Source organism: Pogona vitticeps, chromosome 4 (assembly GCF_051106095.1).
Source record: "Pogona vitticeps strain Pit_001003342236 chromosome 4, PviZW2.1, whole genome shotgun sequence".
Classification (NCBI taxonomy): Eukaryota; Metazoa; Chordata; class Lepidosauria; order Squamata; family Agamidae; genus Pogona; species Pogona vitticeps.
The window spans coordinates 25,969,390-25,991,698 of record NC_135786.1 but is presented as its reverse complement, the minus strand read 5'-3'; the positions used below and the strand labels follow the sequence as shown (position 1 = coordinate 25,991,698).

At 41.2% G+C, this 22,309-nt stretch overlaps 1 protein-coding gene across 1 annotated transcript in view; it reads left to right on the top strand.

The window, feature by feature from the left end:
• The first annotated feature begins 1,139 nt into the window (after nt 1–1,139).
• SDC4 (syndecan 4) overlaps nt 1,140–22,309 on the top strand; it is a 29,024-nt gene continuing 7,854 nt past the window's right edge. Inside the window, exon 1 of the mRNA XM_020789222.3 lies at nt 1,140–1,752. Coding sequence (XP_020644881.3) covers nt 1,678–1,752 — 75 coding nt within the window. The 5' untranslated portion in view covers nt 1,140–1,677. The remainder of the gene's footprint in view (nt 1,753–22,309) is intronic.

Genomic DNA, 22,309 nt, shown 5'->3' with positions numbered 1-22,309 from the left:
ATAGTGTATCAGAATGTGCAATTGCAGAGAGGTATCTGTGTTGTGCATTTCATTTTTTCCTGGCTGCTTCCTTTTTGTTGAAGTTTCCTTTGTGAATAGTAGTCCTTTCCCCATAAACATTATCTCCAGCCCACCCCTTTTGTTATTACTTGTTTATTGGCAACAAATTGTGCAAGAGTGCAACAAATACACCAACGGAATCAATAGAAGCATTCACAAAAGGGAAAGAAATGGAAAAGTTAGTAGGGTCATGGAAATAAAGGGGAAATGATAGGGGGGAAAAGGTTGGAGAGTTTCCTGACAATCAGTCTTTTGTACTGTGAGTACATATTTGCTAAACATTTAGATAATATAATCATCATCATCAGACTGGTGGTCCGAAAGGGGTTTTAAATGGACTGTTGTGCTGTGTTGTTGTAAATGTTGTTTAATATTTATCTTAGGTAAAGGTAAAGGTTCTCCTTGACATTTAGTCCAGTCATGTCCGTCTCATTTCCAAGCCATAGAGCCAGCGTTTGTCTGAAGACAGTTTCTGTGGTCACGTGGCCGGCGCGACTAGACATGGAACACCATTTCCTTCCCACCCAGGTGGTACCTATTTATCTACTCGCATTTTTACATGCTTTTGAACTGCTAGGTTGGCAGGAGCTGGAACAAGTGACGGGAGCTCCCTCGGCCGCGTGGATTCGATCATACAACGGCTGGTCTTCTGACCGCACAAGCACAGAGGCTTCTGCGGTTTGACCCGCAGTGCCACCTCGTCCCTAATATTGATCTTAGTTACCATTTTAAAACAGTACTTGTTCAATTCTTTTTAAAATATTTGTATACTTAACTGTTTTAGCTTTTAAATACTGTTTTAGTGATGTAAGCCGCCTTGAGTCTTTTTGGGGAGAAAGGCGACATAGAAATATTTTAAATAAATAAAAAAATAATAAACATCAGCAGCAGCTTGGAACTGCACAGCGGGCAGGGACCCGAACACGGACCATCCACATAGCTTCCCTTGACGTTCTGCTGGTGAGGAAATTATTTGTTCCTAGCAGAGTATTTTGTATTTCAGAAAACAGAGTATTCGTCCCGTCCCGTCCTGTTCTCATAGAATATGGTTGGTATATTATGGGTACCGGCTAGATGGTCTCTTATCCCAGCGGCAAGTCAGACAAAAGTCAACAAGCAAAGCTGTTCATATTGCCCAGCTGGTTTCGTCACAGACGCCTAGCGCTTCTTACCTGGGGATCAGCTAGATTTTTTTTTACAGGTGTGCTTCCTTGCTGTACTTACTGATACGAAAAACGTTTACCTGTATAGACAGGATAGACAGATAACCTATGTAACTTCAGCAAGCGTCGCCTTAGAGTTCATCCTACTCGAACCCATGTAGGACGCCTCCAGATTTGAAAAAAATATTTTCTGATTATATATATATTAAAATCTTTGTATAGAAAAAGAAAAAGTCCACGAGCCGCCGGAGTGTTACTGAGGGTGGCGACGAGAGGCCCCAGCGGGGAACTTCCCTCCTCCTACGTGTAGATCCTCCTCCCCCTCCTCCTCCTCCTCCTCCTCCTTCAAGGGCCGGGCTATAAGAGCGCCGAGCGCCGGCGGGGGGGGCAACTTAGTTACGTCGCCCGCAGACGGACTCCCTTCCTTCGCTCTCTCCGCGGATCCAACGACGCCATGCAGCCTCCTCAGCCCGCTAGCTTGTGCGCCGCGCTCCTGCTGCTGCTCCTCTCCGCCGCCGCCGCCGAGTCGGTGAGTGCCGGGTGGCTCTGAGGTGTCCTGCCGGGGGTGTGTGCGTGCGTGTGGAGGGGTTGGCGAATAGTGAGTGTGGGGGGGACGGGGATGGCGCCACCGCAAGGGGAGCGAGTTGGGTTTCGCCCTTCTCGCCCTGTCGGGAGCGGATGAAGAAGCGGGGGTACTTCTCGTGAGGAGTTAGGGGCAGAAGCTGAGCTCCCCCCCTTCCTTACTCTAGACTTTGAGAGCGTGGTGGGTCGGGGGGGACGCGGCGGCGACTTCCTCTCCCTAATTCGCTTTGGAGAAATGGGGGGCGTTGGAGTGAAGCCCTTGCTTCTCCTGAAGCTTGCATTACAGGGCGAAGAAGGCGGCGGGGGGGGGGGGGAGAAGAGGCGCGTCTTCCTCTCCCCCTTCGTAACATGTCGTGGGGGGGGGACTGAGTTCAGAAATTGTCGCCCTCCAAATCTCTGCCTCGGAGTGAGGCGCAGGGCTGGAGTGGGAATAATGGGACGCTCCCTTTTTTCCCCCTCTCCCCCACACGAGGCTGAGCGCATTCCTCGCCTTCCCCGCCCCCACTTCTGTCCCCGAGCCTGTTGCTCCCCGCCCCCCGCCCGCCGTCCCCCCCCCGCGCCCGCCCGCTCCGACTTGGGAGCTCATCCCCAGTTGACCCCACTTCTCTGGCTGCAGCGGGTGGGCACGGTGTCCACCAAACGCCTGCCGAGCCCCTTAAGAGGAGCGGGGGAGGAGGGACGCCGAAGTGTTATCTTCATCTTCCTCCCCCCCTCCCCGCTCACCACCCGGTTGGTTTGACCCCTTCCTTGGCGATTTTTGGGAGTCGTCCTCCCTCCCCCTTTCCCAAAGTCTCCAAATACCAGCGCATTTGGCATATAACGTGCTGTGCTGCCTTATTTAGCACTTCCTCCCGCTCATCGCTGTGGAATGAGTAACCGCTGACCCAAAGCCTGGCTCTGTTGCAATGCCCTCACGTCATGCAGAACCCATTTAAGTGAAATCCCCAGGGCTCTGGCACGTTACAAATCTGGGGTTTTCCTGTAAGTCTGGATTTGATTGCTGGCTTGCTAGCTAGCTTAGTTGCTGGTTGGAGATAAATTTCTGTCTCTTGTTCTGTGAGAACAGAAATCCCTGGAAGCCAGTGTGCCCTTCAACTGCCTCCTCCCTTACACCTCTAGTTGTTTGTACAGGTAGTTATTTCTACGGTAAACACCCCTTGCTTTACGACCTTTGACCATGCCGAACATCCTGTGTGTGCTTACTGTTGATCCAAAACACACTTGCAAAGCCTGTGAGAAGCCAACAGGGAGTAGGAGCAACAGGAGGGAACCCAATGGCTTCCCCAGTGGGTGGGAGAATGTCATGAGAGAGCAAAGGGAGGAATAATTCGGGCTGACTTGTGATTCCCAGTGTGTCTCCCCTTAGAAAAGGCATGTTGATACGTTGGCTACTTGGATAAGAGACTTTTGTACCTTCTGAAGTTGGGAGTGGCAGTGTTTATGTATTTGAAAGTGAGGCTTTCCGTAATCCTTTCCTCTTTGCCTGATTTCACATCTACCTGTATTCCCTTCTTGTCAATCTAGATTTCTTTTTTTCTTAATAGGTTTAGTCCTGCTTTTTCATCTGTTGTCCATGTCTGTGATGTGGTTGTCTGTGATTTTCCGTTTGTTATTCACCACCCATGTCCAATAAAAGTCAATGGGAGCACATTCCAGAAGGCTTTTTACAGTTATTAACTTACTGTTTAGCATTTTTTGCTGTATTACTCTTAACATGTTGTCATTAGTTTGTGTAGTATAAAAGTTCAAGTACGTACAGTATTGATAATGTACTGTATTCTGATGAGCTGGTACTGGTACTGTGAAGGGTGAAGTTATTTTATTAGTGCAAGGTGGTACCTTATTGTTCAGTTGTCATGGCCATTGTTCACTTGACTACAGAAGCCTGTTAATCAATAAAGAGACCAGCCTGGGATGTACATTTCTGATTTTATGGCTTTGGGTTAGCCTAAGGAATCTCAAGATATATGGATCTTTTTGAAACTAGCCTTTGTCATCAGCCTGTACATCATAGGCTATTCTATTAAGCATTCCTGAAATTCTGTTATCAGTCAAAGGTGCTACTGACATGCTGTTCTAGTCTTATCAAAATATCTGTCTGTTGTTTGGCTTTTTAGCAGAAGCCCTATTGACATCCTTTTGGCCTTCAAGGGATATAGTGTCAAAATATATTGGAATGTTCTTCTCCTCATCCCTCCTTTTCTAGTAGCCCCCCCCCCATACTGAGCAGTACCTGGAGGAATCATAATATACTTGAATATAGGAACTGGAAGGTTTTCTTTTAACATGGTCAGATGATTTTGAGAAGGTGTGACTGCACAGTGGTTTATAAAATAATGTTATACATTGCTATTCGTATAGCTGAAAGACATGGCCAAACATGAACTGAACTAGCTATAGGAGAGCAGAGAGTATTTTCTGCAATCATGGCTAGCTTGTACTAATTTCTATTGGAAGAAGGGGGGAGTTATTTGGCCCCTGTTCTCAAGTTTTCATTGCCTATTGAATATGCTTCTGTTTTGGCCTCTTTGCTTGAGTTCTAAAGAACTTCTTGTATCCTAATACGATTGCCTGCAGTCTTCATTTTAATGCTGCATTTTACTGTTTTATTGATTTTCTGAATTACTCTTGTAGCTTTTAAATTTTGTAAGCCATCCTGAATATTGCAGTAAAAACAATGGGTATGAATCTAAACATTTCTTGGTTTTTTTAATCATTGTTTTGCTTCTGCATACGGGAAGTTTTGCCATGGAAAATCAAACCAGTCTCCTATACATCAATATCAGCTCATCCCCACATATTATCAACACAGCACCTTATGCTGCAAGAGCAATGAGTGCAACATGCTAGTTGGCTTTACTTCATAATGTTCCTTCAACGTTAAAACAGTAGTAGAATTTCCAAAAGTATAAGTATTTGGCTGACCTTATTGTTTTGAAAAGTAGTGAAGCATTATTAATGAACAAACCGGTTTGGCCTGTCTTGCTACCATGAATCCCTCAGGCTTGTTTTTTTTTTTACTTTTGCCCAGTTTTCTCTTCTGTCTCTCCCAATCAAATCAGCCTTTTAAACCTGAATATGTAACTTTATTTTCAGTTTGTACCATATGATTTGGACAAGCTCAGACAGAGCTCAGGTGTGCCCTCATTTGGCTGATGTGATATAAAATTGCCTGTCCTACAAAGACTGAAAGTAGAAATGGGCCTTAAATATGGTTCATATATTGTTCCAGAATCATGAAATCAAATAAGACTTTAATACCATGTTTCTCACAGGCACTTGTATGCCTAGTGAGTGCTAGTTAGAATTTAGGTAGTCAAAACCCTGTATTTCTAGACTTTCTAGATCTTGTGCATGTAGAGATGCTTGGCAGGTATAACAGACTAGACTGAAGAACTGAAATCATGGTACCAAGTTCAGGCCCAATATTGTTTTTCTACTCTGTGGGGCCATCTACCAATAGTAGGGCTGTATCAGGAATTCTGTACTCAAGGAAAACAAACGTGGAATAAGTCCCTATGTACCTTATTTGATGTTTTGGGTTATTTGACTACTAAAGCCTTGTCTTTTCATAGCTCCCAGCATAAAGTTTGTATGTTGCCAGATTTCTTCCAGTGCCGTTAGGGTCAAGCTAGCTCAGGGATATATGTAAAAGCCACACACAATTCTAAGTGCAAAATATCCACATTGCTTTGTTCTGGCTCATTACTGCATTCATTGTCATCACTTCCAGATTAATGACAACAACAAAGAGTTCGGCAAACTCCTTCTCTGTTTTTAGCTAGCCTAAGTGTGAGGTCTGGCGACTGGATGGTTCCATTGTCCATGCCAGAAAGTGTTTCAGCGCATTCTTAGTGTATCAGATCTTTGGTAGAAAGAAAAAGATGCTTTTATTCAGTTGTCTGCTGCCATCATTTACCACTTGTGTTGCTGTAGCACTTGTCAAAACACCCACTGCATTTTCAAAATGTTGAATTCTTGAGTACATGTGTGGTTGTGGTTCTGCAGAAATATGCAGTGGTGAGTAGAATGGCAGCAAAGATTGTAAAATAGCAGTGGATGATTGGTGGGTAGGAAAGCTCTCTTGTTCAGTCTGATATGCCTGGCTCTTGTATGTATGTCAAGAGTTGGGTTGGGAAAGACAGCATGTGGAAACAGTGTGACACACTATTGTGACTTATTGGTATTGTTGGCAAGTTGCTACTTGTGGTGGAAGATGACTTAGTGGAAACTTACTCCAGAGGATGGATACTTCCCCCAAGCATTTTGCTTATGTCACACAAAAGGCTGGGATGAAAGGCGGAAACAGCATTGCAAAATGATTGGGAATGCGCTTTGGTGAAGAATGCATACTGTGTCTTTATCTGACCTATCCTTTGTGTGTGGTACAAAGAAGAGCTAGTAGAATTGAGCAATAGTTGTTCTGTCAACAACAGCAATAAAATGAAATGGCAAGGCCATAGGCTTTTAAAAAGTACTCCAACATTTTGAAAACTGAGGATTTCACAGTATTTGATCCATTAATGTGAATTGCAGGAGGTAAACTCTTCTGACCTTCCGATATTTGCTATTGATGACCTCTTAGTCAATCACACAGGCTTGGAAGTAATGCAAGCCCAGGGATAAAAGCATAGTTCAAACTTTAATATGCACTCAAATAGACTTGTGAGGGAGCTGGTGGTGGTTACCTCCTGGGAAGAGAACCAGGACAGGTAGTCTTACAGAATATTTCCCATCAAGATGTAGAATATTCTTAATATGGTAAGAATATGCGATACCATATTCTTAAAAGCTGCATTTTGGAATTTCAGTCTAACAAATTCTGTGGCTTTAACATCTATCCAGAATAATTTTTAGAGTCTCTCCCCTACCCCCTTCCAAAGTTCTGGAATATGCAGATTGCTAAAGAGTTCTGGAGATTTTGAAAGCCTGCCTTCTTCCTGATATTTTACTGACCCAATACAGGCCTTAACCAAATCTGTTCTTGGCTTTTGTTCATGAGCCACACAGCTGTGTTTCTCTCTGGTGTTCTTAAGGTGTAAAATATGACTTGAAGACATCTTGAGAACTTAAATTCAAGCTCTTGTAATCATGTTGAAATGGTACCTACTTTATGCTGTAAGTTTTCTCAATCTTTTTCAGTCAAACAGATATATCTAGGTTAACTCTTATCACTAAATGCAAGAGTGCTTATCAACAGAGATGACACAGCCTGGTTATCTGCTATTAAGTTCAATAGTTTTACAATAAGACCTCAGAGCTATACACATACAGTGTTAAATTCTAGGTGAGACAGGAACCAAGGAAAAATAAGGAAACATTGTTTCACTTTTTTGTATGTAAAAAAGATATTCTCTTCTACTTCCAAAGAGATTTGCTGAACCTGAAAAACATTGCTGTGTCTACTATAGGGAATAATAAGATATCCCTAAATTGATTGGTTGAATAAATGTAGACAATATAGTAACTCCTTGCAGAAGTACCTAGAGCAAACAGAGAGCATTAGGTGGAAAGAAGTCTACTGTATTCTCTTTTGATTTGTATCCTTGAACAATTGCATTGTCTCCTTAATACTGGGAAGATCCAGTCATCTTGTCTGTGCACTGTTCAGACTCATCGGGGCCATATGTTACTTCTTCCTGATGACTGCCTGTCTGCTTGCTGACTATTGTGGGAATCAAGATGGCAGATGCTTAGTCCTTTTAATTCTTTTATTCATTTTTTATTTTTTATTTTTATTTTTTAAAAAGCAATTCAGGAGTGGGTAGGAGAAACAGGTGAGTTAGGTTTGTCATAGAAAGTATAAAACTTAGTTGAAAAAGCTAAATAAAAATAATGCACTAATAATGGCTTTCATCTTTCTAATGAGAAAGCTCATAGATTTGCAGGGCAGTGAAGTGTAGGACACTATATGGGGACTTGCTGCATGGAACAAAAAAAAATGTGAGGGGTATGTTTAGTCTGACCCATGGGAAAGTTATATTGTGGCTGCCAGTCTATATAAGTGCCAGTGCATAGAATGGTGAACCACTCCTCATTGTTAATCATCAGCACAAATTTCCCCCCTAGAAACAGTACTAGTAATGGTATCAGGTCTTATGCTTGAATCAGACATCTGAGTACTCCACATTGTTCGGAAAAACTCCTTGATTCAGCAGCTATACTGAACCATGTGAATTAATGTTCTTTTCATATATAAGTGGTGCTGATGTGGCAATTTTGATATATAGTCAAAGAAGATAGATATGTAAAAGAGGAGGAATGGCATATATCCAAAGATTACTAAATCTTTTTACTACATTAATTTCAAGTCCCTGTGCCTTTTTATCTTGCTGCTCTGCCCAGCTGCTTAGATGCAAAGCTTCCCACCACTGTTTATCACTGAATCTCTATATTTTGAAATTAGACCTACATCTTCCAAATACAGTATAGCTGCTGTGTGTGACTGAAATGATGTAAACAAAAGGTTAACTGCAGCAAGGAGGTTGCATTCTGTAGTTCATGAGTGGTGATGGAAATGGAAATGTTGGAGGAAGAATAGACAAGGATCAGAATAGCTGAAGATGAGCAGATAACAGATAAACATACAGTAAATATTTCGTGCGAGTCAGGATGAAGGATTAAACTAAAGCAGGAATGGGAAACCTTTCTAGTCCTGCAGCTTCTGTTAGCCCAACCTGACCAATGGCAAAAGATTGTGGGACATGTACTTCAAAACAACTGGAAAATCTTCCCCAGCCATGAGTTAAAGGCTTCATTTTAAAAAGAGAGTGCTTTGAGGTGGCATTTAAAGTTAGAGATTAGGCCTCATGAAGTATTATGGGAAGACTAATGTATAGGAGAAGAAAAGGAACATTGGATGAAGTTGGTTGAGGGGAGGAGGGGTCAGAGTCACCCAGTCACCCTTTACTTGGGGCCTTGTTTGCAGCCTGGCAAGTCCTGGACCACTGGAGGGAGAAGCTGCCATTTTTGAGCCTGCCTTGTTACCAGGGAGTTCCATGCCTGATGGGCAAGTTCCTTCACACTCCCAACTGGCTGGCCAAGGAGAGCAGGGCAGTAGGGGAGAGTGAGAAGGGCCTCTTGTCTAGCAGAGCTGAGAGAATTTTAACCCAGTCCACCAGCCCAGGTATATAAGTAACAATCAGGCTGCTCTCTTGTCAGTCTGCTTCTGGACTTCACCCACTGACTTGTCCATTTAGTACAGGGGTGTCCACCCTTTCACCTTCCCTGGGCCACATTAGAAGATGAAAATTTGGTTTGGGCCGCACATACATTTGGTTTGGGCTGCATGGGGGGGCAGCCCTAGCCGTCCTCCACAGCCCCGCTCCAAGTGCGCTCACCAGCAGCTGCGATGTCAGACAGCAGAGGCTGCCAGCTTCAACTCCGGCGGCTTTATGGGGCCGGGACGGGGTCCACCTATTGACAGGGATGGTGCAATGCAATCACGCAGCCCCCCTGTCCCTTCCCTCCCACTCCTTCCTTCCTTCCCTCTCCCCCCCCCCCCGTACCGTTGTGATGTGCCCTGGCTGCATTCTGGCCGCAAGCACTGGCAGTGTAACTTGAAACTTTGGAATTTCTTTAAAAATAAAAAAAAATGCACTGGGCCACATTATGAGCTGACCTGGGCCGCATGCGGCCCTCGGGCCGTGGGTTGGACAAGCCTGCTTTAGTAGATGTTTATGCTGATTGCACTTTTGTCGTATGTGTATGGTTTATTAATGATGACAGGATGAGGACTGCATACTGGAGACATGTTCTGTAGCAGGGATGTTCTTTCTGTTATGGTATCTCAGCTTCCATGGGGAGGCTCTTTTTTTTTTTACACATAGGAGGAAATCCTCATAACAGGAGATGGGTAATTTGGCCCTTCCTTAGACAAGTGACACCAGCATGGGAAGGTCAGAGTGGCAGACAGTGAGGGATGAGTCCTGCTTGGAAGGGCTGCCAGAATTCTTCAGAAGCTGTTGAACTGGTTCCCCTAGTGGTCTTATCCTGGGGTCTGGTACCAACTTATGCTTGCCTAGCAACAGTCTGAGATGGCATGCATCAACTGATAGGCAAGTCATCTGATGCTTGGATTGGCTCCTCATCTTGCACCAATGCTATTCATACTCCGTGAGCAAAGAAGCTATGGCCTGTTATCACCCATTCCTTTTTCCCACCTTCAATAAGCACTGATTATTTAAATATCATGGTTGATTGGCAGGAAGGGGCGGGTGGAATGGGCAATCTCGCCTGGGTCTGCAAGGTTAGTGACTGCAGGTGGTACAGTTGCTGGTGCATTTGCCCCACTGGAGAAAAGATTGCTCCGAACAGCACATCAAGAAAAGTGCCTGTGTGAAGTTCCGAGGAGAATAATAGAACTAGACTGCAGTTGAAATACAGACGGAAATAATTGCCTTAACTTTTTAAGAGCTTAAGAGAGAGGAGGAAGGACATTAAATATCTTTTGGAAGTTCTATGTGTTTGCCACAGATTAAATATCTGTGCAACAGCTTAATAGTGCAGCTACACTAATAGGCAATAAAAATAGTTCAGATGAAGATGACAGTTCTGCTAGTGATGGAAAATATAGAAAGAAGGCATTCTTTACTAGTTCAGGGAAAAGAGAGAGCTCTGTAAACAAAGGAATTTAGAAGTGTAAGCTTTCCAAGTCCTTGTCTCTGCTAGTGGTCAGCTGCTCTTATCCAGCCTTGCAACATAACGCAAACAATGAAGTTACCAAACCAAAATGCCGTTTCTGAATGTACCCACACTATTCAGAGAGTTCTTTGTAGACATTAACAAAAGATAAACATATTGTGGGCCATGACATTGGCATAAATTTGTTTGACCTATTAAACAATTAACCAAAAAACTGCATTAACAATTTTTGTGGCTATATGGACAAACCTTTTTGTGTGTACTGGGATTGAGAGCGGTGAGGATGTAGGGGCTTTTTCTGTTATTCCTATAGCCGGCTGCTTGGTTGTGTAATGAAATAGTCTTCATCAGGTGCGTCTGCCATCTTAGGTGAGGTAGACAGGAACTAGGAAGAGCTTGACTTGAGATATTTGCACCTAAGAAGAAAGCAAACACCCCTTGAATGCATGCAACACATATGTCTGCATGCATTAGTACCCTTTAAAGTAATCTTGAACAAGTCAAGTAAAGTCTTTAGACCATTGTATTCCCTTGGTTCTCCAATACCAGCTGCTGTTCAATCAGATCACCAATTGGGTGTTGTATATAAAACAAAGAAATCCTTACTTTTGCCAGTGTACTGTACTTGCTATTTCTCAGACTTTAGACACCTTTATTGAAATGGCTCAGTGCTTAGTGCTGTATTTAGAACACTAATGATGGCTAATAATCTTTATAACTTTCCTGTTTCTGTATGTGAAAGGAGACATAATATTGATCGAACTTTTGTTTTTTAAAGCCACAATTGCCCATAATAGTCACTGGCTATTTATTCATCTGATTGAGATGAGGAAGGCTATGCTAATCTTCAGGCCTCCTGATTAGATTAAAATGTGTTGAACAGACACCCATTCAAGACATATAACAGGATCTCAACTGCACGAAGAAGCCTAGGTTGCGTGCCAGTCAGACCTGTTGTAAAGACAAAAATATGCCTAACATTTCCCCTGATCTCTTTCTTACCAGACATTGACTATAGTAGTGCCATACACCTGAACAATTACATTTAGCTTTCATCACATGTCGAAACAGATCGAAGAAATGAATGGAAGGTGATAGTAAAAACAAGAAGCAAAGCATGGTGATAAAAAGCACCATTAGGTCAGGAAGAATTTTAAGGAATTATTTTGAGGCATACATGGCAAGAAAGGAGAGCTGCTGGATGCAATGGCTCTTATTTAATCTCCATGACTGCAGGCTTCAAATACTATTTGCTAAGGAGCAGTGGGAGGAGAGAGTATTGCATTCATACATTTTATAAGTTTCCTGAAGGCATCTTATTAACTTCTGGAGGAAGCAGGATGCTGACTTGATAAACTATTCCAGAGTTGTTCTTGCCCTTCTATCATTTAGTTGTGGTTCTTCTACCATTGGACCAGTGATTTCCTCTCAAGGTACTGACAGAAATCTTAGATGGAGCACTAATCATATTAAGTGAACTTGCTGCTTTGATTTAAAATAAGTATATGTGAAAACACTAGATTTCTTCTCGCTGCTACTTTTTGACTACAGCTGTTGTTGCTGAGAGGATTTGGGGTGTTGTAGTTTAAAAAAGCAACTTTCCCAGTCCAAACTGTGTTCCATGCTGTTCAGTTTAGAATGCCTGTAGCTTGGACTAATTTACACTGAGTAGTTGGTAACATGAATGTTCCACAATGGTGTGTACCTAATGTTTACAGAATGTGGTTGGGAAATCTCCAGCTTGTGCTTTCTGTCACCCAAATGTGACTCTTGAAAAGCAGCACGCAAGGGGCAGGACAAGTTCCGATACTCAGATCTCATAAGTGGGCTTGCATGGCCCACAGCATGGGGTCCAATCCATGAAGGCCTGTGACTTAAAATGTATTTGATGTTCTTCCTTTCTTGGGAGTTTTTGGGACCTTTTGCACAGTGAGACATCTGATACCTAATACAGTTGAAACACTGCATGACTGTAACTTCACCAGAGAGTCTGCTGACAGGAGGGATCTCTGAACTTCATGGAAATGACAAGTCATAAGACTGGAAAAAGCATATTTCTGCTTTTCAAAATGTTCTTAGTAAGATGTGACCTCCTCCCACTTCACCCATCACCTCAGAGATTTGCCAACTATTTGAGAAATTGTACTTGATAAAAGCTGAAAAGCATATTTTCCAAGTGTGAGTTTTAAAATCCTATAACCTGAGAAGCTCAAAGTTTACCTTGGCTGAGGCACCCTCAGAACAACATGGGCTGCCAAGTGGTTATGTGACACCCATTTGGTGAGGGAAACGTCAGAGGGAGGAGAGATGGAGATTGGTTTATTTGGCCTATAAGGGCTGCCTTTGCAGCTCTGTCAACAGGGTACTGTCCAAACAACATATTTTATTTACTTACGTTGGGTTAGGGAAATCTGGCAAATGCAGTGCAGTTGTAAAGCTGAAGTAAAGCTTGTTAAGATGGGTTAGTATGTTCTGGTATTTCAGAGAACATCGACTAAAGATTGCTAGTCCTAATTGGAGTAGACTCATTGAATCAATGGGACTTACATTAATGTTTACTCACTAAGTGACTTTTTTTGGCTCATAACTAGTAATTGATCTCAGCTTGTATGCAGTCAGTTTGTTTGGCTTATTCTGATGGTTGAGCTAAAATGACAGTTATTCCCTTTTAAATAGAGTGATACAAATTCTTAAACCTGCATGATTTATTTCTTAGTTTGTTTATTTAAAATATTATATCCTACCTTTCTCTTTAAAAAGGACCCAAGGCAGTTTGCATCATCAAAAAGACAATATTTACATATTTATCTAAAAACAATAAATGTACAAATATTAAACAAGTATTATATTAAAAGTTGTAAATAAAATCAGTACAAAAACATTTAAAACAACAGAGCACAACAGTCCATTAAAAAACCCATCTCACCACCAGTTGTTAAGGAGAACTCTGTCTGAAGAGAAAGATCTTTGCCTGCTTGCAGAAGGACAACAAAGATGGGGCCAGCCTAGCTTCCCATGGGAGGGAGTCCCAGAGTCTGGGAGGAGCAACAGAGAAGACTCTCTCCATCATCTAACCATAGATTTGTGGTCTGCTAATCTCTTCAGTTTTTTGTGCTTTTTTACAGAGGGAGCACTACCATGTAGCCGCTCAGAGTGGTATAGATTTACCAGATGAGCGGGATATAAATCAAATAAATAAATAAAAATAAATGTAGATAGAATGCAAAGCTAGGTGGTCTTGCATACTGCATCCTCTCGCCTTTGTGGGTTTTATCTTACTTGATTCGCTCCTACTTTGGCTGAAGCATAGTTTCACAGCTGAACTGGCATGCTGTGGTTTTTGCCATTTTGGCAAAAGGAAAGTGTCTTTCTGTTCAGAGAGGCAACTGAAGACCCAAGCCATATAAAGTTATTTCTGTGTTTATGTTCTTTGTTTCAAACCTGCAAATGATTTACAATATTAAATTAAAAATCTGAAAAAATCTAACAGTGCAGTTTTGAACACTATAATTGCCAAGGTAATGAGGGTCATGAAACTACTGAAACAGAATTTTTGAGTGCTCTATGTTAATTGCAACTAATTCTTCAGCAGTAGGAGTAGCTAACCGTACAAGTGAAGACAGTATTAATATCCAAGCGGTGGCAAAAGAATAATATGTGTTTTCCCCTTGGTAAGATAGACAGAAATGTTCCATTTCAAATTATATGGTAACACTACGGAGAGCTTATTTTTACAGTACTTGGTGTTTTAGCACTAGTGATACTACGCCCTGCAGGCAATGTATTCTCTTACCGTTGTGGGATATGTAAAGACTAGGTTTAAGAAATCTCCATTAAATTGTAATTAATAATAATTACTTTATTGCTTGTGTAAAATGATCATTAAGGAAATCAACTCTAGTTGTATTCCATCTTCTTACAAGGATTACCAAACAATGGTTAGATATATTTGCATAGGCCTATTACTTATGTATTCAATGCAATACAGTATCTAGGTAAGTTTCTTATAAAATTAATCCAGCTTTTGACTTTAATGTTATTTAAATTAAGACATTGTTTATTTCAATATAAATTCTCACTTTCATGATACAGAGTGAGCTTGTACTCCAACAATTCTTATAAAAAACACTGTCTGTAATAAACCACTTGGAGTCAGCCAACTTAATCTTAAAGGGTTGGCAATCCAGTATCGTCTAGATCTTTTGGCCTACAATTTCCATCATCCGCAGCCAGCATGGTCATCAGTCAACAAGTATTGGAGCTCAGAAGCAAGCTATCTGAAGAACAATAGGTTGTTTACCCTGAGCTATAGAGATCTTACAGAATCACCATCTGATGTCCTTTTGTTTCAGTGGTTGCATGATTCTCCTTAAAATCTGCCGTGCATGGTACTCCAGTGATTTCTGTGCAGTGGTCTTTCAGCTTAAATGTTAGCTCTTGTTGCTTCACTGAATAATTCTTGGACTGTTAGAAATCTACATGGGAATATTTCCCTAGAACTAGCACCTATGCAATGGCAGTATTTGGAATATCTGGTTGGTTGTATTTCTTTTTTTTTTTTTAATTCTTTTAGATTTTTAAGTTACTACTGCAACTCATCTCTATTAAAAACTTACATGAAACAAAGAACGTACAGCACATAGAAAATTATCTTGATATATGGGTTGGGAGGATTCTTTCTGATTGTAGCAATACTTTTGATCCCATAGAAACTCTTGGAAGCAGAAGGTGTAGGTGATTTTGTTTGTGTGTGTATCTTCCTTGCTGTTCCAAAGAGTACCCCGGCCTGCCAGACTAGGTTTTCATAGGTTGCAGGTGGAAGCTGGAACTATTAACAGTTCCCTCCTCTTTTTTTTCTGCCAGCAGCAGAATTTGTTTGATCATAGGATCGTTATCTTAGTTTCTATGTGCAACATGGCCTGAGGAAGGTAATGTTGAGAAACAGCTGGCACAAGATATATTGGTAAAATGGTGGGCATGTGCATAATCTGATTACAGTGTTAAAAGGGAAAGAAATATCAGTGATCAAGGGAAAGGAAATTAATACTTGTTTGTATGAAAGACATTGGGAAATATTCGTCAGGCTGTTAATTGCATTAATTGTATTGCATCTTTTGACACGAAAAGTGCCCAGCATTGCTTCCACCTTTGGAAACTCTGCAGCAAGATGCAGTATTAGGTGCAGATAGCACAGATTAGAAGCATTATATACTTGCACCGCTGTCATATAAAGATTGCACATTTAAGCAAACACCTGCAGCATACTGTCAATAGAAGGGTGCACAAATCTTGGAGTAGATTGTGCATCCATATGAAGCATGTTGTCTCAAGTAAGTGCCACACAACCTCCTCCTTTTCCAGCTCTTCCCTCCTTTTCTCTAGATTCCATTTCATGTGTCTTTAGAAAGGAATTCAAGAACAAGCATGCTTTAATAAATCAAGACAGGCAAACATCATAAGCCCATTAAAATCAATATTTTATTAACTTAGAAAAAGTCTTTATGTCCATTTGTCATGTATACATACACAAAGGTGTGCATGCACATGATTGCCTGCCTCTTCAGACCCAATGAAGCTTTTTATCTAATCACCATTGGCCAGGGTTCTAGACAGAAACATTGTGCAAGGTGAAAATAGAGACAATTTTGCTTTGGCTCATTCTCCAACTTTGCATAATTTGATTCCCCTAAAAAAGTGTCTCATAGAAATATGGATATATAATGATGGCATGCACTTTTGCCCTTAGTCTCAGGAGAAGGAGAGTCTGAGGAGACAGAATGCTAGAAATCCATAAACCATAAACGAAGTTTAACTCTTGGAGAAGAGATTCTATGCCCTTACCTTTGCAGCATCAAAACAGTTAACAGTGCGCTGTTATCTCATCCTGCAAGGTCCTTGTTCTTTGTGATACCAGCTTTGATACCTCTGGCAGTTTTAGTCCCATTGCTTATGTACACATTTCTGGGAAGTACAAGTTAAGGCAGGCAGAGGTGGTTGTCTGATCCTTTAGAAACAGTATATGGCAAATACTCAGTCTCTCTGACAGTTTGCATCGTGCTAGCTGTCAGAGAAGCTTTGAGGGAATTTAAGTCTTTGCGTTTGAATCTAAAAGAATGGATATTTTGGGAAGCCTGTCATGTACCCCTTCCTGTGCTGGGGGAGGGGGCACAAACAGATCTCTCCTGATAATTTGGCTGATAAATTTCTATTGCAGACCTTCGAAAAATCACAACATTTTGTGGCCATGTTGGCAGGGGATTCTGGGAACTGCAGTCCAAAATCATGTTTTTCCCAAAGTCTGCTTCATTGGATCATGCTGATTTGTTTTGTCAACTAGCAGCAATGCAGGGAAGCTCAGTCTGCAAAGGAACTGTGTGGTAGTCAGGCTGAAACTATCCAGGGAACTTAAAAAAAGAGAAAAAAAGGGCAAAGGAAAGGAAATAAATTCCACAGCTGCAACAAAGGAACCATTTGTTAGTTTTGCTGGCCTTCCTAGGAGCTATACCAATTAGATGTAGCTTTCGCTAACAACCCCTGCACAAATGATCATCCATGAAACTCTGGGCATGTTAATTGCAGTTAATTGTTGTAGTACCTAAATATCTAAGTGTCTTGCTTGCTGTGGCTAGCAGTGCCAAGGTGTGCGTGAGTGCCTGCACACAGTATGTACTGGCAGCTGAGAAGTAAATCTTTCAGCAGTGTGTAGGTTAGAAAAGCAGCTTCTCCACCCCTCTGCTCCTCCCAGTTATGTTTGTTAATCTCACTTGGCACTCAGTCTGGGTAAAAGCTGCTTAATGCTCAGATATACTGCAACTGGATTAAACGTAGAAGTGACAGGCTCCTGTAGTTAAAAGATTCAGCTGGAGAACATATTAATAGCAAGGCATGTGTACGCAGCCAAAGCCATGTAGCCTTTTAAGTCAAAATGTATCCATCAAATCTATACAGTTGTAGTCCTGGAAAAACAGGATGATACAGAACCTATAGAGAACATATGATTTATTAAATCTGAGTTCACTGAAAGAATCTAGGATCAAGCTAGATGGGAATGATTTAAATCTCTGGCAAATACAGTGGTGCCTCGCTTAGCGATTGCCTCATTTAACGATGTATTCGCTTAGCGATGAGGTTTTAGGAGCGATCTTGTGCTCCGTTTAGCGATGTTTCCAATGGGGAAATTTCGCATAGCGATGTTCGGGACCTTGCTTCACTTAGCGATGACCGTTTAGGTCCCCCTGTTTCGCTTAGCGATGTTTTTGACAGTTCCATTTTCGCTATTTTTAAAAGGTGTTAAATTGTTTAAAAAGGGTTTAGAGTGCTTGAAATCGTTAGCGCACTTAATAAACCCTTTGTTAACCAAACTTGGCTTCGTTCTGAATTTTTGGTGTTTTTTTTCCTCCCCCATTGAAATGGGGGAACCACGTTTCGCTTAGCGATGTTTCCTATGGTGATTTTCGCTTAAGGATGGTAATCCGTTCCCATTGGAATGGATTATCCGGTTTTCAATGCATCTCTATGGGAAAACGTGTTACGCTTAGTGATGTTTTCCCATAGCGATATTTTTTCTGGAACCAATTAAAATCGTTAAACAAGGCACCACTGTACCTTTTTATCCCCAAGAAATAAGGCAGAAAGCTAGCCCTAAAAACTGTTTCTTTCCAAACAGTTATACCTGATGATCATCAGTAAGAGTCTAGTGGCTCCCTAGATAGCATTGCTAACTAATTTTGTAGAAAGCAAAATTGGAGGCCATTTTGGAGAGCCTTGTTTAGTCAAACATTGAGTCAGACCGCAGGTGTTTTTTTAAACAAGATTAGCAAAATCTTGAGGAGGTGCAGTGGGGGTACCTATAGCAATTCCCTTATCATTTGAAGTGGACAAGGTGGTGTCCACATATAGTGACTTGTGAGCCACCTTGGGTTCAGTTGTATTTTGAGAAGAGAAGGAAGGGTTTAGAAAGATCAGTACTGTACATGGCTTTGTTGAGTTTTAGTCTCTCACTCAGATCAGAAGGATGGTTGGCACAGAAATGTCTGGTAACAGCTTTATCTGTATGGTTGCATGTCCATGAAGGATCAAGGTTTATTCAGTATTAATTTGGAACAGCTTGGAACCAGAGCATGGAAATGTTTCTGTCCCCGTGCTGTTTCAGTTTTCCCGCTGGCTGAGAGTTTTGGGGAATTATAATCCATAAAATTATTTTCCCCAGCTCTGCCTGGGATTTGGATGCTGGCGTAAACTACCCAATATGTGTTACTGCTGCCTACAAATTCTGTTGGGTCCCTTGTTGGGACAAATGTGGAATAATAATAATAATAATAATAATAATAATAATAATAATAATAATAATAATAATAATAATAATAATAATAATAATAATAATAATAATAATAAAACAACTTAACAAGGGGTATGCAGGGTGCACTTTTGGAGGCTGATCTGGTAAAGAACAGGCTGTGCTTCAAGTAAGCAGAGAAATAAGATTGCCGTACAAGGTTAGACTTGCAGTTCCCTTGGGGCATGGCAGAGTTTGCTCTCTTCGGGACCTGTGGCTGAGGCCCCAACTGGGAGAGAGATTCAAAATGAACACTGGGTTTGTTGATGGTGGATGCAGCTCCCCTGTCTTCTGTTGAGCGACAATTGGCTATTTTCAAATCCTTGCCAGTTCTTTTGTGTTCCTCTGGTTGGTGATCTGTTGATGAAGTCTGTACTGCAAAATGAAGAAGCCTTTCAACATCTTCTTAGCCTCATTTGTTAAAATTTCTGTCAAGATGCTTCATTTAAAGAGCCTTGAGTATTGCATTACTCAGTCACACAGAGGCCAAGTGATTTGAGGTTCCTTCAGATTGTGCTGGATGTTAAACTATTAGCTGCTAAATTTATTAGCATCCTTTTGAATCAGTCCACTAAAATAGTACACCTGCACTTCTAAGAAATATACTCCTGTAATAAGATAATCAAAGAATGTAAGAGACTGTGTACTTGTCTGATTCAAGTCTTGCTCATCTTCTCTTCTGATAACACATACATGCTCCACCTACTCCTTTCAATCATTTTCTAATCAGGTCTCTTTGGTCTTTATAGCCTGTTGTTAGCAGCAGATGGACACAGAGGAAAGTTTCTGTTGGTGATTCATCACAGTGAATGCAGTCTGAGTGGGCATATAAGTATGTCCCAATAGTAACACCTGTTTGCTTCTGTGTGCCACACAAAGAGAACAAAAGTTGGTCACGGTGTGTGAAGTCATGAGTGACACACACTCAATACCCTCAACTAAATTCTGTGGCATCGAGGAACAAATTCTGCAAGCAAAATATATCCTGTTCAGATACTTGTTCTTAAGCATTATAACCTGTACAGAGTCTCTAAGTATTGCAGAACAGCATTGATGTGCGATATTTATTCTGTCTGGAAACAACCTCTGGGGAGTGTCATGCCTGATCTCTTTGGAATTTCTGCAGTCATTGGTAGCTTTTGTGGGCTGGTGCTAAATTTATATATCAGCAGATTTATTCCTCTGGAGTTGAGGTAACTTATGGTAGCAGAAGGATTTTCTGACTTTGTCCTCAATGTTTTTGTTGTTGTATGCCATCAAGTCGCCTCCAACTTATGGTGACCTTATGAATGAGATATGTCCTGACCTCAACAACCCTGCTGAGCTCTTGTAAACTCAGGCCTGTGGCTTCCTTAGGGAGTCAATCCGTCACATATTGGTCTTCTTTTCTTGCTTCCTTAAATTGAGTTTCAGCCTCAATTTCAAATTTTTTTCCCTCCAGAGATAGTTCAGGCTTGATTTGCTTTAGGATCCTCTTGTTCATCTTTCTTGTAGTACAAGCCTTTGTTGCAACCCCTTGAGCATCATTTTGCTTGCATGAGAAATTAAAGCAGTGGTCCTATAGTTATTGCCCTCCTTGGCATCTCCCTTCTTGGATACTGGAATGTTTATTAAGCATTGCCAGTGTGTGGCCCATTATATTATTTTCCATATCTGTTGACATATACTCATTAGGATTTTGGCAGAGTACATTTCTGTGGATTGACTTCTAACAGCATTCCATCTAACTCTGGTGATTTATTTCTTCTTAGTGCTTTCAGAGGAGCTTTTACTTCACTTTCTAGAACTGCAGATTCTTTATTATGGGCTTCCTCTTCAAAGGAGTCTGTCATCCTTTTTATCTCTTCTGTATAGGTCTTCAGTAAATTGTTTCCACCTTCTCTTTTATTTTATCTTGCTCAGATGGGGTGCTTCCCTGTTTGTCATTCTGCATTCCAAATCTAGGTTTAAATTTCCATTTAATTTCTTGGATTTTTGGGGGGAAGAGATCTCTGGTTTTCCCCCCTTTTATTGTTCACCTTATTTATTTGTTTGTTTGTTTGTTTGCAGTAGAAATAGTAGTAGTTCTCCTTGCCTCTACATGACAATTACTGAAAAACTGCATTCAGGGTTATGACCTGTTTCTTTCACCTTTTCGTTTACCTCTTGCCTGTACTTTCTAATGTTAACTGTTTCTTCCATCATCCATCTAGGTTTTTCTTTTCTTTTTGCTACAGGAATTGTCTTTTTACATTATTGCCTAATAATATATCTGGTTTCAGTCCATATTTCTTCTGATATCAATAAGGAGGGGTTGTGCCTTTGACTCATCTAGCCAGTGGTAAAATCTCTTGGGATATGTGACTGTGAATTCTTGTGTGACTACTCTGGTTCCCATTTTTTCTGCCATAAAACTGCCCTCTGGTGTTTCTGTCTCTGTTCATAGAGAATTCTAATTAGTAAGCTGTTGCTGCTATGCAGACAGTATATTGAAATGCTGTAGCTTGCAATAAGGAAATCCCTCTGTCCAGATTATGAGGTTTATTCTTCCAGATGCGGTTGAGCCGTCTGTAGATCTGGCTTGCCACTCTGGTGCTGTTGTTAAAGAAGATGTAGTAAACTGCAGAGGTAACCCTGTCTTCACCTAGAGCAGCAACAGTGTGGGTTAGAACTGGTTTTTTGAAGGCTCAGGGTAATCAGGTTCTGATAAAATCATGCAATTTGACTTTTGAATCTCAGCAAAGTCACTTTAGCTTTTATGTTCTGTGTGGCAGCTTATCTGTTGCTGTGCTAATAGCATATCTGTAGCTGCATTAGCCCCCAGCATTGAGGTCCTTTTTTACTTTCAAAGGGCAGTTGCTGAGTTTGCTTTTTAAATTGTATGTTCTTGATGGAGCACTTAATTCAAGTGAGTTAGTATTTATTACCCCAAAACCCTTTGATCCACTGTCAGCAGAGTTTTCAAATGGGGAAGCAAACAAGTCTATCAGCTCTTACTTTTGTATGATGGTGGTATTTGAATTTAAAAGCCTTAGAGAAGCAAACAATGGCACTTTAAATATGGGTGGCTTGAGGCATCAGTACTGGGGAAAGATAAGACAGAAATTAATTATGCCCACTAACAGTATATGACAGCATGGAAGATGATTGCAAAACTAAGTTCTCTCCTGGAGTTAGTTGTTCATGGTGCTCTGAAAACTAGGGGACAAAGAGTTGCTTTACTTGATGTAGCAAGTCGGAATCTTGCTTTTCCTCATAGGATGAGGTAGAAGTGGGTGAACAAAGAACTACAGATAGAAAAGCAGAGCAATAGATGAAACGGCCTCCTCATCTTCCGTTGACTTGGCTTTTAAAGAGGAAGATTCTGCCTCTTATAATCTGCACTGTGCATTAGGTACATTGCAGGGTTACTCTACTTCTGCCTCTGGTTGTTTCTTTCTAGCTGGTAAGTGTTAACAATTAGACCTGATACCATAACTCTCTGTTTTGTGATAGTCGTATATCTGTATCCACTAAAGCAACCAGTATCAGTGGCATTTGGATCGTA